Source organism: Musca domestica, unplaced genomic scaffold (assembly GCF_030504385.1).
Source record: "Musca domestica strain aabys unplaced genomic scaffold, Musca_domestica.polishedcontigs.V.1.1 37, whole genome shotgun sequence".
NCBI lineage: Eukaryota > Metazoa > Arthropoda > Insecta > Diptera > Muscidae > Musca > Musca domestica.
Genome location: NW_026712321.1, coordinates 4,728,382 through 4,745,534, shown reverse-complemented (window position 1 = coordinate 4,745,534; position 17,153 = coordinate 4,728,382). Strand labels below are relative to the sequence as shown.

Here is a 17,153-nt window from a genome sequence, read left to right as displayed (position 1 = left end):
AAAGGTTTTTGTTTTTACTGTTTGATTTGTGCTTTGTAGGAAACTGATCTCAAATAAGAATGTATTTGGAAGCTTTCGTTAAGCTATTGCTAGTTTTTGAAATTTCATGCCAAAGCTTAAGTGAGTTGTTTTGAGATTTTCAAGAAAACTAGGTGCCGAAAAGCTTTTGTTATTTTGCTTTGCCCGAATAATACTTCCCCCAAGATTTGCTTTGTAAAATTGCTTCAAAAATAAAAAATCCGAAATATTTGATGGATCTTGAATGCCCAAACTCGATCCATATAAAAAACCAGTAAAGAAAGTCTTAAAGTCCGGCGGGCCGACTTTATGAGATACCCTACACTACTTTGCTAATTTAGTAGAGCTCCACATAACAATTAAAAGTTTTTATGGGAGAATTCATTAATTAATTTTCAAATCGGATAAAAATATATATGGGAGCTATATCCAAATCTGAACCGATCTCGATAAAATTTGGCAAAGATATTTCTGAGCTGTAGTTGATATATTTCCCTGAATATCGTTGTTACGGAGAGCATATTACGGTTGTGGGTAACAAATATGACAAATCGGATGAACAGTATATATGGGAGCTATAGCTATAACTGAACCGATCTTCACCAAATTTGGCATACTAGCTTCTATACTCAATTCGGTCGTAAGTGCCAAATTTCATCCAATTTGGGCAAATATTAGACGTTTGGTGCACCATCCAAGGTAAATCGGACGAAGTTATGTATGGGAGCTATATCCAAATCTGAACCGATCTCGATAAAATTTAGCAAATGTATTTCTGAGCTGTATTTGATATATTTCCCCAAATATTGTTGTTACGGAGAGCATATTACGGCTGTGGGTAACAAATATGACAAATCGGATGAACAATATATATGGGAGCTATAGCTATATCCGAACCGATCTTCACCAAATTTGACATACTAGCTTCTAGACTCAACTCGGTCGTAAGTGCCAAATTTCATCCAATTTGGGCAAATATTAGACGTTTGGTGCCCAATCCAAGGTAAATCGGACGAAGTTATGTATGGGAGCTATATCCAAATCTGAACCGATCTCGATAAAATTTAGCAAATGTATTTCTGAGCTGTATTTGATATATTTACCTGAATATCGTTGTTACGGAGTGCATATTACGGTTGTGGGTAACAAATATGACAAATCGGATGAACAGTATATATGGGAGCTATAGCTATAACTGAACCGATCTTCACCAAATTTGACATACTAGCTTCTAGACTCAATTCGGTCGTAAGTGCCAAATTTCATCCAATTTGGGCAAATATTAGACGTTTGGTGCACAATCCAAGGTAAATCGGACGAAGTTATGTATGGGAGCTATATCCAAATCTGAACCGATCTCGATAAAATTTAGCAAATGTATTTTTGAGCTGTATTTGATATATTTCCCCAAATATTGTTGTTGCATAGTGCATATTACGGCTGCGGAGGACAAAAATAACAAATCGGATGAACAATATATATGGGAGCTATAGCTATATCTGAACCGATTTCGATCAAATTTAACATACATATTTTCAGGCCTAATTTGGGTGTATCTGCAAAATTCCATACTATTCGGGCTGATATTACAGGTTTGGTGCACAATAAAAGGCAAATCGGACGAAGATATATATGGGAGCTATATCTAAATTTTGACCGATTATCTCCAATTTCAATAGGGTTCGTCCTTGGGCCAAACAAATGATTTGTGCAAAATTTCATCTGGATAGGGCAATAAATGCGAACTGTACTTTGTTTACAAAAAAAACATGGACAGACGGATGGACGGACGGACTGACATGCATAAATCGACTCAGAATGTGATTCTATGCAGATCATCAAAAGGAACTATGGGTCTATCTCGTTTCCTTCTGCCTGTTACAAACAAATGCACAAAGACATAATACCCTGACCACCTTGTGGTGTAGGGTATAAAAATATATTGTCCAAGTATGAGGAAAATGCAAAAAACTCAAAGATATCCGGATAACCCGAAAATTTACCCGAGCTATTCAAATAGTGTGAAAAAAATCATTTGGACAACTCAAACATTGCCCAAGGCAGCTGCCGATAACACGCGAATATTATGCACGCTATCTGGATAGAGCAGAAATATTATTCGAAGAAGGTAGAAATGATATCCACATTGCCAGATGGTGGATAAGTAGTATTCACATTATCCGAAAAAGGTAGAAATTTTATCCAAGTAGTCCAGATAGGGAACTAATCCTATAAACGTGGATTTTTTAAAGATTTTTTAAAGGACTATAAACGTGGATTTTTTAAAGATTTTTTAAAGGACTATAAACGTGGATTTTTTAAAGGACTATAAACGTGGATTTTTTAAAGGACTATAAACGCGGATTTTTTAGAGATTTTTTAAAGGACTATATACGTGGATTTTTTAAAGGAAAATGTTATCTATTTTATCTAGACAATTTAAAAAATGTATCCACATTATCCGGATGAGAGATAAATATTATCCACGTTATCCGGATAAGTCACAAATATTATCCAGGTTATCCACATGGCGTAGAAATGCTATAAATGTTATCCGAATAAGGTAGAAATGTTATCCGAGTTATCCAGTTAAGGCAGAAATATTATCCACATTATCCGAGTAAGGTAGAAATGTTATCTACATTATCCGAATGAGGTAGAAATGTTATCCACATTATCCGGATGAGGTAGAAATGTTATCTACATTATCCGGAAGAGGTAGAAATGTTATACACATTATCCGGATAAGATAGAAGTGTTATCCACATTATCCGAGTAAGGTAGAAATGTTATCTACATTATCCGAATGAGGTAGAAATGTTATCCACATTGTCCGAGTAAAGTAGAAATGTTATTCACATTATCCGGATGAGGTAGAAATGTTATCTACATTATCCGGAAGAGGTAGAAATCTTATCCACATTATCCGGATGAGGTAGAAATCTTATACACATTATCCGAGTAAGGTAGAAATGTTATCTACATTATCCGGATGAGGTAAAAATGTTATCCACATTATCCGAGTAAGGTAGAAATGTTATCTACATTATCCGGTTGAGGTAGAAATGTTATCCACATTATCCGGATGAGGTAGAAATGTTATACACATTATCCGGATAAGATAGAAGTGTTATCCACATTATCCGAATGAGGTAGAAATATTATACACATTATCCGAATAAGGTAGACATGTTATCCACGTTATCCGTATGAGGTAGAAATGTTATACATATTATCCGAATGAGGTAGAAATGTTATCCACATTATCCGGATGAGGTAGAAATGTTATCCACATTATCCCGACGAGGTAGAAATGTTATACACATTATACGGATAAGATAGAAATATTATCCACGTTGTCCGGATAAAGTAGAAATGTTATCCACGGTAGATGGGTAACATAGAAATGTTATCCACGTTATCCGGATAAAGTATAAATCTATTCAGATTATTCGAATGGAGGATAAATCTTATCCATGTTATCCAGATAGGATAGATTTTATCCAGGCTATTCAGAATAGTGTAGAAATAGTAAAATCGAATATGTTTCAGTGTAGAACAATTTTAGTCTGAAACTGTTATAATTGAATTTGTAGCATTTTATAACTGTTATAATCAAATCAGTTGCGGTGCATTATCGTTCTAATCGTCTGGGTGACATTCGAAAACTGATCTACGCAATCATTTCGGAAAATTTTTCATTCAATTCTTGTTTGAAACTGTTATACACGAATCAGTTGTAGTCTTAAACTACTTTACATGCATTAGTTTCTATGTGAAACTGTTATAAAAGTATCAGATGTAGTTTGAAACAGTTCTAAAGCAATCATTTTCAAATTAGAACTGTTATATAGGAATTAGATTTCGATTGGAACAGTTATACACGAAAAAGTTTTAATATAAAAGTGTTATAAAAGCATAACATTTCGGTCTAAAGCTGTTCGAAAGCAATCGGTTTTAGATTACAGGCATTATAGAAGAATAAACTATATCAGTCTGAAACGGTTCTAAAGCTATAATTTTTAAATCGGCGCTGTTATATTGTATTTAGATTTCAATTGAAACTGTTATACAAGAAACCGTTTCAGTTTTAAAGTTTTATAAAAGGATAAAATTCGATCTGAAAACAAGAATAAGATTTAGAATTGTAACTGTTATACATAAATCGATTTTAATTGAAAACTGTTATAAAATCATTAGATTCAGGCTGAAAGTGTTCTAAAGCTATACATTTTAAACCATAACTGTCATATTGAAATTAGATTTCGATTGAAACTGTTATAAGCGTATCCATTTCAGTTAGAAAGTGTTATAAAAGGACAAAATTCGATCAGAAACGATTCAAAAAAATCCGTTTCAGATTAAAAATTCTATGCAAGAAAAAGATTTTGAAATATAATTGTTATACGTGAATCTGTTTCAATTTGAAACCATTATAAAATCATTAGAATTAGTCTGAAACTCTGTTCTAAAGGGGGTCAGATTCAATCCGAAACTTTTCTAAAGCGAATATTTTCGACTTAAACTGCTATACAAAAATCGGGTTTTAGATTAAAACTGTTATAAAAGTATATGTATTACTCTTTGGAAAGAGTCCTTGAACTGTCTGACATGGATCAACTAAAATTCAAACAAAAATAAAAAAAAAATCTAAAAAATGATTTAGATTTTTTTTTAGTTTTTTTTTTCTTTTTGGCAGAAAACTGTTCTAAGCTACTCAAATTCATTGCAAAAAAAATTTCTCAAAATCTATCTCAGTTTTAAAATGTTTAAAAAAAATTATTTTTTTTTTTTTTGGGATTTTAAATCGTTCAAAACGTATCACAATTAGTCCAAAACTCTCCGAAAAATCGATTTCAATTTGAAAAAAAATTTCTTTTTGGTAGAAAACTGTTCGGATCCAAAACTCGATTTTTAAAAGAATTCTTTCGTAAAAAACGGTTTGAAACGGATAGGTTTCAGTGAAAATTTTCTCAAAAAAATCGATTTAATTTTGAAATTTATCTAAAAATTCGATGCCAATTTCAAACTGTTATAAAATAAATTTTTTTCACTACAAAATTGGTCCAAATGGATCAAATTCAGTCCAAAGGAATTATTTCGTAAAAAATCACTCGGAACTGCTAAAAATTTCCTAAACTGTTATAAACGAATTAATTTAACTATAATTTGTTCAAAAAAATCGATTTTAAAAATTAGTTTTAATATGGAACTGTTATAAAAAATCGATTTTAGTTCTAAACTATTAAATCTCCTTCAAACGTCCCTTTTTTAGGTGGAAATCTAATATTTTCCCTTTTTCTTTCCCCCCAGGAGGAACGCCAACAACGTCTAAGGGAAGAGGCCCGACGCATAATACTCGAGACACGTGGCAAGTCCTCGTCGAATCACAGCAGCCTGGAGAGTCCGACATCACCTACGAAAAATAAACGTTACAATTTCACCTCAGAACGTACAATATCACCCATCAGTAATACTCTGGATTTGGATGATTTTACGGTGGGCGGAGGAGGAGGAGGAGAGTCATCGCCCAAAGCACCGTTATCGCCGACAAAGCGTATAACACCACCACGTGATAATGATAGCAGTAGTAATACAACAACAACAACAGCAACAACAAATAGTAAATTAAGTCCTAGTCATAGATTAAGTTTAACAAATGGTGGTGGCGGCACTACCCTGCAGTCCTTCAACAATGTCATGGATCGTCTGACACCAAAGAGCGAAAATATGGTAAGAACAGGGAGGATGAGGAGGAGGATGACGTTTTAATATTTTCTTTTCTTGCAGCCCGAAAAGTTGGCATTCATCCAATCCGAACTGGAGGCCCTGGAACGTGAACAGGTGGCCGTCGATCAAAAGGCCAACAGCCTGGAAAAGAAACTGCGCGCCGTCATGAGCGGCAAACCAAGTAATAATAGTAGAAATAAGGAAAACCCCTTCTTTAGATTAATACGCAATAGCATTGGTGGTGGTGAAACCATTCGCATTAAATTGTTAGACATAGAAAACGGTGAATTGTCCCTCACCCCCTCGGGTAGTTCAGAATCATGTTCATCGGAGAGTAGTAGCTCATCACAGACACATTCAAGCAATGATGATGGCGGTGGCGGTGGCGGCGGCCTTGTTCGGGGTGGAGTTGCGGGTGGTGTTGCCAGTCTGAAGGCAAGTTTGCTAAGGCCCTTCTCGGCTGAGACCAAAGTTGTGAGACGGGTACGGCGACGTCGTCTACATCCTCACATACCGAGACAGCGATCTCGGTCATGTTGTGTGGCCGAAATGCAAATACCACGCTCTCACGACGACTTTGGCGATTATGAGCCGCAGCAGCAGAAACAGCAGCACCATCAACAACAACCGTCTTCCCGACATGAACAGCCACCACAGCGCCAGCCATCAAGGGGTATTAGAGAAAATGCCCCATCAGCTACTGCTACCTCCTCAACACCTCAGCCACAACAACAACAACAGCAACCCTATAGTCTATTATCCTCAGCTTCATCCAATCATTCCTCTTGTGATAATTTCAAAATCTGTAGCGATGAAGAAGAACAGCAACAAATGCAACAACAACAACAACAGTCACAGCAATCCGATCCATTTGTACGAAGACGTCACAGAAGACGTTCTACCTCTCAGCAGCAAAGATCGCGAAGTAGAAGTAAAAGTGCTGGTGGTAAATTTTGTTTTCTCCTCCCCTCCTACATTTTCTCATTCAGAATTTAGTTTGTTGCAAATTAGATTGCTGCTGCGCTCTCTCATGGCCAAAACCAAAACCAAAACAACAACAAAAACCAAAAACCGCTTTAGTAGCTTTAATAGCAACCGTTATCAATAATCATTTGAAGACTGAAGCTTCATATGTAATCCAGCTTAATCGGCTGCCCGCCTGCTGCTCTCCATTTTACCACTCACTCATTTACAACTCGCCCTTCTGTTTTGTATGTCGCCTTCTCGTTCGTGTCATAACCAATCAATCAACCAAATGTGTCATTAATCGAAAATATCCTCCACGTTCTCCATTGTTTTAACCATTCTCTGTGTGTATATTAATTCGTTTTTGTAACGTCGTTCGTCTCCTGGTTCTTCCAAATGAAATCCCACTCAGCGCTGGAAGTTGAAGAAGAACTGACCATTTCGTTATCCAATTTGTTTCCGTTTATGATTTGTGTTTGTGTTAACCATGCCTTAACAAGCTTTAGTTGTTGTTACTATTTTTATTATTATTGTGTTAATACCGTTCGTTTTCTAGCCAATGTTGAAAATATTCTCTCAAACAACAAAAATTCACCTTAATTTGGTTACAAAATATAAGGGGAATTTGAAGGCTCTAAAGGGATTTTATAGGAAAAATAATCCGATTTTTTTTCTACAGCTCATTTTATAACAGTTCAGATGGATTTAAGAATCAGTTTGAATCTTCCACTGTTGTAAAAGAATCAGTTTGAACCTCAAACTTTTCTTAAAAAATCAATTTGAAACTCAAACTCTTCTAAAAGAATTAGTTTGAGCCTCAAACTGTTGTAAGAGAATCAGTTTGAACCTCAAACTGTTTTAAAAGAATCTAATTCAGCCTCAAACTGTTCTACAGGTCTTAGTTTGAACCTCGAACTTTTCTAAAAGAATCAGTTTGAACCTCAAACATTTGAAACATGTACATTTCGAACCTCAAACTGTTATAAAATAATTAGTTTGAACCTCAAACTGTTATAAAAGAATTAGTTTGAACCTCAAACTGTTATAAAAGAATTAGTTTGAACCTCAAACTGTTCAAAAAGAATCAGTTTGAACCTCAAACTGTTCTAAAAGAATCAGTTTGAACCTCAAACTGTTCTAAAAAAAATCAGTTTGAACCTCAAACTGTTATAAAAGAATCAGTTTGAACCTCAAACTGTTCTAAAAGAATTAGTTTGAACCTCAAACTGTTCTAAGAGAATCAGTTTGAACCTCAAACTGTTCTAAGAGAATCAGTTTGAACCTCAAACTGTTCTAAAAGAATCAGTTTGAACCTCAAACTGTTCTAAAAGAATCAGTTTGAACCTCAAACTGTTCTAAAAGAATCAGTTTGAACCTCAAACTGTTCTAAAAGAATCAGTTTGAACCTCAAACTGTTCTAAAAGAATCAGTTTGAACCTCAAACTGTTATAAAAGAATTAGTTTGAACCTCAAACTGTTATAAAAGAATACGTTTGAACCTCAAACTTTTCTTAACAAATCAATTTGAAACTCAAACTATCCTAAAAGAATTAGTTTGAACCTCAAACTGCTATAAAAGAATCAATTTGAACCTCAAACTGCTATAAAAGAATCAGTTTGAACCTCAGACTGTTCTAAAAGCTTTAGTTTGAACCTCAAACTGTGCTAAAAGAATAATTTTGAACCTCAAACTATTCTAAAATAATCAGTTTGATCCCCAAACTGTTCTTAAAGAATCAGTTTGGACCCTCAAACTCTTCTAAAAGAATCAGTTAGGACCCTCAAACTCTTCTAAAACAATCAGTTTTAACCTCAAACTGTTCTAAAATAATTATTTTCAACTTCAAACATTTCTAAAAGAATAATTTTGAACCTCAAACTGTTCTAAAAGAATCGGTTCGAACCTCAAACTGTTCTTAAGGAATTATTTTGAAGCTCAAAGTGCTCTACAGGTTTTAGTTTGAACATCAAACGGTTCTAAAAGAAGCATTTTGAACCTCAAACTCTTCCTAAAGAATAAGTTTGAACTTCAGACTGTTCTAAAATAATCAGTTTGTACGTCAAACTGTTCTAAGAGAATCAATTTGAACCCCAACCTGTTCTACAAGAATTAGTTTGAACCTCAAACTGTTCTAAAAGAATCAATTTGAACCTCAAACTGTTCTAAAATAATCAATTTGAACCTCAAACTGTTCTAAAAGAATAAGTTTGAACCTCAAACTGTTCTAAAAGAATCAGTTTGAACCTCAAACTGTTCTAAAGGAATAAGTTTGAACCTCAAACTGTTCTAAAAGAATCAGTTTGAACCTCAAACTGTTCTAAAAGAATCAGATTGAACCTTAAACTGTTCTAAAAGAATAAGTTTGAACCTCAAACTGTTCTAAAAGAATCAGTTTGAACCTCAAACTGTTCTAAAGGAATAAGTTTGAACCTCAAACTGTTCTAAAAGAATCAGTTTGAACCTCAAATTGTTCTAAAAGAATCAGTTTGAACCTCAAACTGTTATAAAAGAATTAGATTGAACCTCAAACTGTTCTAAAAGAATCAGTTTGAACCTCAAACTGTTCTAAAAGAATCAGTTTGAACCTCAAACTGTTCTAAAAGAATCAGTTTGAACCTCAAACTGTTCTAAAAGAATCAGTTTGAACTCAAACTGTTCTAAAAGAATCAGTTTGAACCTCAAACTGTTCTAAAAGAATCAGTTTGAACCTCAAACTGTTCTAAAAGAATCAGTTTGAAACTCAAACTGTTCTAAAAGAATCAGTTTGAACCTCAAACTGTTCTAAAAGAATCAGATTGAACCTTAAACTGTTCTAAAAGAATAAGTTTGAACCTCAAACTGTTCTAAAAGAATCAGTTTGAACCTCAAACTGTTCTAAAGGAATAAGTTTGAACCTCAAACTGTTCTAAAAGAATCAGTTTGAACCTCAAATTGTTCTAAAAGAATCAGTTTGAACCTCAAACTGTTATAAAAGAATTAGATTGAACCTCAAACTGTTCTAAAAGAATCAGTTTGAACCTCAAACTGTTCTAAAAGAATCAGTTTGAACCTCAAACTGTTCTAAAAGAATCAGTTTGAACCTAAAACTGTTCTAAAATAATCAGTTTGAACCTCAAACTGTTCTAAAAGATTCAGTTTGAACCTCAAACTGTTCTAAAAGAATAATTTTAAACCTCAATATGTTCTAAAAGAATCAGTTTGAAACTCAATCTGTTCTAAAAGAATCAGTTTGAACCTCAAACTGTTCTAATAGAATCAGTTTGAACCTCAAACTGTTCTAAAAGAATGAGTTTGGACCTCAAACTGTTCTAAAATAATCAGTTTGAACCTCAGACTGTTCTAAAAAAATTAGTTTGAACCTCAAACGGTTCTAAAAGAATCAGTTTGAACCTCAAACGGTTCTAAAAGAATCAGTTTGAACCTCAAACGGTTCTAAATGAATCAATTTGAACCTCAAACTGATCTTAAAGAATCAGTTTGAACCTCAAACTGTTTTAAAAGAATCAGTTTGAACCTCAAACTGTTCTAAAAAATCAGTTCGAACCTCAAACTGTTCTAAAAGAATCAGTTTGAACCTCAAACTGTTCTAAAGGAATCAGTTTGAACTTGAAACTGTTCTAAAAGAATCAGTTTGAACCTTAAACTGTTCTAAAAGAATCAGTTTGAACCTCAAACTGTTATAAAGAATTAGTTTGAACCTTACACTGTTCTAAAAGAATCAGTTTGAACCTCAAACTGTTCTAAAAGAATCAGTTTGAACCTCAAACTGTTCTAAAAGAATCAGTTTGAACTCAAACTGTTCTAAAAGAATCAGTTTGAACCTCAAACTGTTCTAAAAGAATCAGTTTGAAACTCAAACTGTTCTAAAAACATCAGTTCGAACCTCAAACTGTTATAAAAGAATTAGTTTGAACCTCAAACTGTTCTAAGAGAATCAGTTTGAACCTCAAACTGTTCTAAAAGAATCAGTTTGAACCTCAAACTGTTCTGAAATAACCGGCTTGAACCTCAAACTGTTCTTAAAGAATCAGTTTGGACAATCAAACTCTTCTAAAAGAATCAGTTCGAACCTCTAAATGTTATAAAAAAATTAGTTTGAACCTCAAACTGTTCGAAGAGAATCAGTTTGAACCTCAAACTGTTCTAAAAAAATCAGTTCGAGCCTCAAACTGTTCTTAAAGAATAATTTTGAACCTCAAACTGTTCTACAGGTCTTAGTTTAAACCTCAAATTGTTTTAAAAGAGTCCTTATTTGAGTCCTAAATTGTTTTAAAATCATCTGTATAAGCCATAAACTGTCCTAAAATAGTCAATTATTTAACAAAAATGTTATACAAACATATTTTTGAATCTGAAACTGTCCTTAAAAAAATTTATTAAATTACCTTCGATATCTCCTTGAGCCTTCAACGCCCTTTTCGTAGTTATTAAACTTAGTTTCTTAGAATATTAGAATTTAAAAAGCTATATATCTATTTCAAACTGTTATACAAAATTTTATATTTCCCTTAGTTACGGAGGAAACCGAAGAACAACTCCTTTCACAATGGTTTACATTGGTCAACAAAAAGAATGCCTTGATACGGCGACAAATGCAATTGAATTTACAGTGAGTATTGAGAAAAAAAAAACTATTTATTTGTTTCAAATAAATATTGAAAATGATTTGCTTTTGCAGTGAAAAAGAATGTGAATTGGAACATAAATATAATCTCCTCAAAGAAGAGTTGCGTGCTGCCCAATCGATAGAGGATTGGCGCAAAACCGAGGCCCAAAGGGAAAAGGAACGTTTGCTGCTGGACAAATTGGTTGATGTGGTCGATAAGCGTAACGAATTGGTGCAGTGTTTACACAACGAAGAACAAGCGTAAGCGGATGGGAAATTTTGAATTTAAATTACTTTTTTTTTTTAATGGAATATTTTTTTTTTATTACAGCATCGAAGATGATCATGAAATTGCCCGCAATCTGGAACAGGTCAACATTAGCGGCAACAATGAGAAATGTGTTATATCTTAAAGAGCTTTAACTGAAACAAAAACTTTACCAACGGAATTCAAGAGACTTCCATGACTGTGTGAAACATGAAAAACAACAACTGACATCAAATAACAAATACAAAAACAACCTTGAAGTCCTCTAACGTATAAAAAATTAAAAAAAAAATTCTGGGGGACTTTGGAAAATGATCAACCATAACGAACTTCTTAAACGTAAGAAACCCAAACAAACTAAAGCGTGCAACAAACCAACAACAAACAAATTAACTACAAGAAAAATTCTCTATATATGTGTGTGTGTTTAGCTTTATATATTTTATAAATTTAAAGATATATATATAATAATATATATATATATAGATATATAGATATCAACTTAATACAATATACATTCAAACCAATAGACCCAACACATAGTAACAAATAGAAAATTTTCAAAATAATTTTTCCCAAAATTAAAGATCTGTTTCTGTGCGACAATACGAAAGTGAATTCCAAAGAAATACATTCTATTCCATGTGGTTATTTTGAAATAAAAATAAAAAAATTGAACATCCCACAAGGACTGGAATTTTATTTTTCGAATTTACTCTGATATCATCATACATAAACAGCCCTTAAAACTCCAAACATTCTACAATATCAAGAAGCGGTAGGAAGAAAAGAAAAAAGAAAACAAAATTGAACAATATTAAAACTCTAAAAAAATGAACCTTACCCCAAAAAGGTAGATCACCTAAAAAACACCTGCATACAAACATACATATTTTGAAATTTAAAAAAAACTCTATCACAAAAAAAGGAAGAAACGCTATTTTTCGGTAACCAAGTTTAAAACAAAACCCCCCAAAATTATATTTCGAAAAACCAATCAACCAAAAAAACAAATTTGAAATTTAAGAATTTAAAGAAACAAAAAAAAAAAATAAAAAGAGAAAAGGAAAATCTATTTCAAAACCAAACGTCCGTTAGTTATTTAAGATAAAGACTATAATTTAAACTATGAAAAAAGAGGAAGAAGATGAAGATAACAAAATATGTATATCTAAAGATATATATTATGTATGGAAAACAGATATATACGAAAAATTATTGCAACAACTAGTTTCAACAAATCCAAAATTATTTCAAAGAGCAATACGGGAAGTTGTTTTGACAATTTTGAAGAGAGAAAGGCATTTTTGAAATAGTTTTTGTAATAAAGTTGATTATTTTAGAACGGTTTTCGAGTGAAAAACAACAGGTGGTAAATTATTCTTTTTTTATAGATTCATAATTAAATTGATGCTTTCTAACAGTTTCCACCTTTAACGCACTTTTAAGATTTATAACAGTTTCAAATTTTATAACAATTTCCAATTTTCCAAATCCAATCCAAATTTTATAACAGTTTCAAATTTTTTTGGAACAATTTCAACTTTTATAATACTTTTAACTTCTATAGCAGTTTCAAATGTTATAACAGTTTCAAATTTTATAACAATTTTCACTTTTATGGCAGTTTCAAGTTTTTAACAGTTTTATCTTTTATAGCAGTTTTAACTCTTATAAGAGTTTTAATTTCTAAAACAATTTCAACTTTTTTAACAATTTCAACTTTTTTTATAACAGTTTCAAAATTTATAACAATTTCAAACTTTATAAAAATTTCAAATTTTATAACAATTTTAACTTTTATAAGAGTTTTATCTTTTATATCAGTTTCAAATGTAATAACAGTATCAAATTTTATAACAGTTTCAAGTCTTATAATAGTTTTAATTTCTAAAATAATTTCAACTTTTTTAACAATTTCAACTATTATAACAGTTTTAACTTTTATAACAGTTTCAACTTTTATAACAATTTCAAATTTTAAAACATTTTCAACTTTTATAATACTTTTAACTTCTATGGCAGTCTGAACTGTTATAACAGTTTCAAATTTTATAACGATTTCAACATTAATGACAGTTTAAAGTCTTATAACAGTTTCAACTTTTAATAACAGTTTCCACTTTTATAACAGTTTCAACTTTTTTATAACAGTTTTAACTGTTATAACAGTTTCAAATTTTATAACGATTTCAACATTAATGACAGTTTAAAGTCTTATAACAGTTTCAACTTTTAATAACAGTTTCCACTTTTATAACAGTTTCAACTTTTTTATAACAGTTTCAAATTTTATAACAATTTTCACTTTTTCAAGTTTTTAACAGTTTTAACTTTTATAGCAGTTTTAACTGTTATAAGAGTTTTAATTTCTAAAACAATTTCAACTTTTTTAACAATTTCAACTTTTTTTATAACAGTTTCAAAATTTATAACAATTTCAAACTTTATAAAAATTTCAAATTTTATAACAACTTTAACTTTTATAAGAGTTTCCCGAAGCAATTCCAGGCTGAAAATATACCCTATATAACAGTTTCGGAATCGAATATTACTTTTGAAACATTTTCAAATTGGGTCAGACTAGTTTATAACAGTATCAAATTCAAGTTGAAACCAATTTTTAAGGAGATTTCCAAAACAATCCAGAATCTGTCAAACTAAATTTGCTTTTATAACAGTTTCAAACCGAAACTGTTATAACAGTTTAAACCAAATGTTTACTTTTAGATTTTTTCAAAGAGGCTCATTAAGACCTACAAACGTAAATTTTTAAGACCCTTTCAAGGCCTTTAAATCAGGATTTTTAAAGACCTTTCCAAGACGTTTTATTCAGATTTTTTAATGTCTTCTCATGGTCTATAAACTGGGCTATTTAAAGAACCTCCCACGATCTTCAAACATGAAGTTTAAAAGACTTTCTAAAGGGTCTCATACGTGGATTTTTAAGGACCTCCTCAAAGTCCCCACTTAATTCGAGAATTTTTGACCTTTAGAAGGCCCTCAAATGGGAATTTTTGAATACCTTCTAAAGGCCCTCAAACATGTACTTCTTAAAGACATTTCCAAGGACTTTTATCCAGTAGTTTTAAGGACCTCCTTAAGTCCTTTCAAAGTATTTTTTTAAATACACACTAAGACCTTTGGGTGTGATTTTTTAAAGATCCCACCAACACATTTGAAAGTGGATTTTCAAAGATCCCACCAACACCTTTGAACGTGAATTTTTAAAGACTTTGGAACGTGGACTTTTAAAGACTTTGGAACGTGGATTTTTAAAGACTTTGGAACGTGGTTTTTTAAAGACTTTGGAACGTGGATTTTTAAAGACTTTGGAACGTGGATTTTTAAAGACTTTGGAACGTGGATTTTTAAAGACTTTGGAACGTGGTTTTTTAAAGACTTTGGAACGTGGTTTTTTAAAGACTTTGGAACGTGGATTTTTAAAGACTTTGGAACGTGGATTTTTAAAGACTTTGGAACGTGGATTTTTAAAGACTTTGGAACGTGGATTTTTAAAGACTTTGGAACGTGGATTTTTAAAGACTCCACCTCCCCCCACCCTTGGACGTGGGTTTTTAAAGACCGCACCCAACACCATTGAATGTGAAACTGTTTTTAGTGACATTTCGAAGTTAAACTATTCTATTTAGAATAATTTTAAGGTAAACATTTTCTTTTAGAGCAGTTCTAGACTGTTATATAAGAGCCAATTTTAAACTGTTATAAAAATCGGCTTTTCAAAGAAACTTCATTTCAATCAGTTACTGTTCTAAAACATTCTAAAAAAGTTAGAAATCAAAAAAAAAAAAAGAGCTGTTCTGTTCCAAACCAAGCAGTTTTGGCCTGAAACTGTTCTAAACGAATAGGTTTCGTTCTAAGAATCACCTTCGTTTCAATTGGATCTGTTGTAATTGGATAGATAATTTTCAGTCTGACATGCTTCTAAGGAACCTAGTTTAAATTTTTAAATTACTCCAAAATCTCAGTTCTGTCTACAACTGCTCTAAGACTTTATTTTTCCTACGAAAACTGTCCTAAAGTAGTAGATTTTTTTTTCAAAGCTTTTCCAAACATAAGTTTTAGTCGGAAACAAATTTCCCAAATTGCTCGAAATTCCCTCGAATTTGTCATTTCGTTTTGAAAATTTGAATTTGAAATTTTGAAAATTGAATTTTTGTTTTGATTTATTTTGTGCCATTGTTTTTTTTTTCGTCGATCCGCTTTCTTACCCACAACTCTTCCATTTATTTTTGATGTTCGCTTACAAGTCCCAAGAAAAAAAATAAAAGAAAAACCTACCCTCGCCAATATAGTCCAAAATTCCTTTGGAGACCTACAATTTTATGATACTCAACTCACTTAAAAAAAAGAAGCAAAAATTTTTATGTTTCTTTTTATATTTTTTAGAAAGCCCCCCTCCCCCAAATATGTTTTCAATTTACTTTTTGTTAAAAAGAAAAATTTACACAATATTTTTTATTGTAAATTATTATTACAAAACCACTTTTGTAAGGCTTCTCACCAAAAAAAAGAAAAACCCTCAATGCAGATAACAAAATTTTAAAAATGAAAACGAACCTGAAGGATTTTTTAACTTTTTATTTTATATTGTATTTTTTATTTTAATTAGAAATTTAAGTTAATTTCTTTGTGTATAATTTTTTTTTTAAATTATAAATGACTAAAAAAGAACAAGGAATATGAAAAACAATAAAAAACAACTTAACTACTGGATGAAAAATATTTAGTTAATATTATTTCTGTTTTTAATAAGTGTGATGCAATTACAATAAAATATGTAATTAAAATAAAAAACAAATGTTTTTCTGTAAAAATTCTAATTTATTTTTATTATTTTAAAAAAACTATGGGTTTAATGTTTTTTTTTTTAGTTTTTAGTAAATATTTCATAGTTTTAAGTTTTGTGTAAATTATTTGAATTAGTTTTTATTTCACCACCCCCGCTCCCCCTGCTAGGGTCATTTTTGTATATTTTTGTTTATTTTTTTTAGTTTTTAGATTCTATAAAAAACAGAAACTGAACAACAGGCGATATCTGAACTTCAAACAAACCAACCAACCAACTAATTTAGCGTTTATTATTAGCTATGATATAAATTTATAAAATCACGAGAAATTAAAACAACAATTAATAATAATTAATGATTTTTCGTATTTAATTACAAGTAAACAAAAAAATTCGATGAATTATAAATTAAAACTAAATTTATCAAATATGAAATAAAAATTCAGAGAAAATATATATTTATCAACATTAAAAACAAATACGTGTTTTTCTTTGAAGAGAAAAGGGAGAAAGAGAGAGAGAGAGAAGTGGCTCAAAATTGCCATTAAAGGTGAATTATGAAAGAACCTCCCAAGGCCCAGAAACATGGATTTTACAAATTTTTAGCCAGTATTTTGAAAGACCTTTTCCGAGCCCTTAAACATGGACTTTTTGTATCCTCTCCAAGGCCGCCAAAAAGTGGGACCTTTATTGACCTCTTCAAGGCATTCAAGCGCGAATTTCAATGACCACTTTAAGGACCTCAAACGATGAT

General features: G+C 31.6%; 1 protein-coding gene across 5 annotated transcripts in view; it reads left to right on the top strand.

Annotated features, from left to right (window-relative positions):
* LOC101889572 (EH domain-binding protein 1) overlaps positions 1–16,333 on the top strand; it is an 81,793-nt gene extending 65,460 nt beyond the window's left edge. For all 5 annotated transcript variants that reach the window (XM_059126098.1, XM_059126094.1, XM_059126097.1 and 2 more), the window contains 5 exons: positions 5,332–5,751; positions 5,809–5,929; positions 11,228–11,324; positions 11,394–11,582; positions 11,653–16,333. In XM_059126098.1, coding sequence (XP_058982081.1) covers positions 5,332–5,751; positions 5,809–5,929; positions 11,228–11,324; positions 11,394–11,582; positions 11,653–11,734 — 909 coding nt within the window. In that variant the 3' untranslated portion in view covers positions 11,735–16,333. The remainder of the gene's footprint in view (positions 1–5,331; positions 5,752–5,808; positions 5,930–11,227; positions 11,325–11,393; positions 11,583–11,652) is intronic.
* Positions 16,334–17,153: the final 820 nt, after the last annotated feature.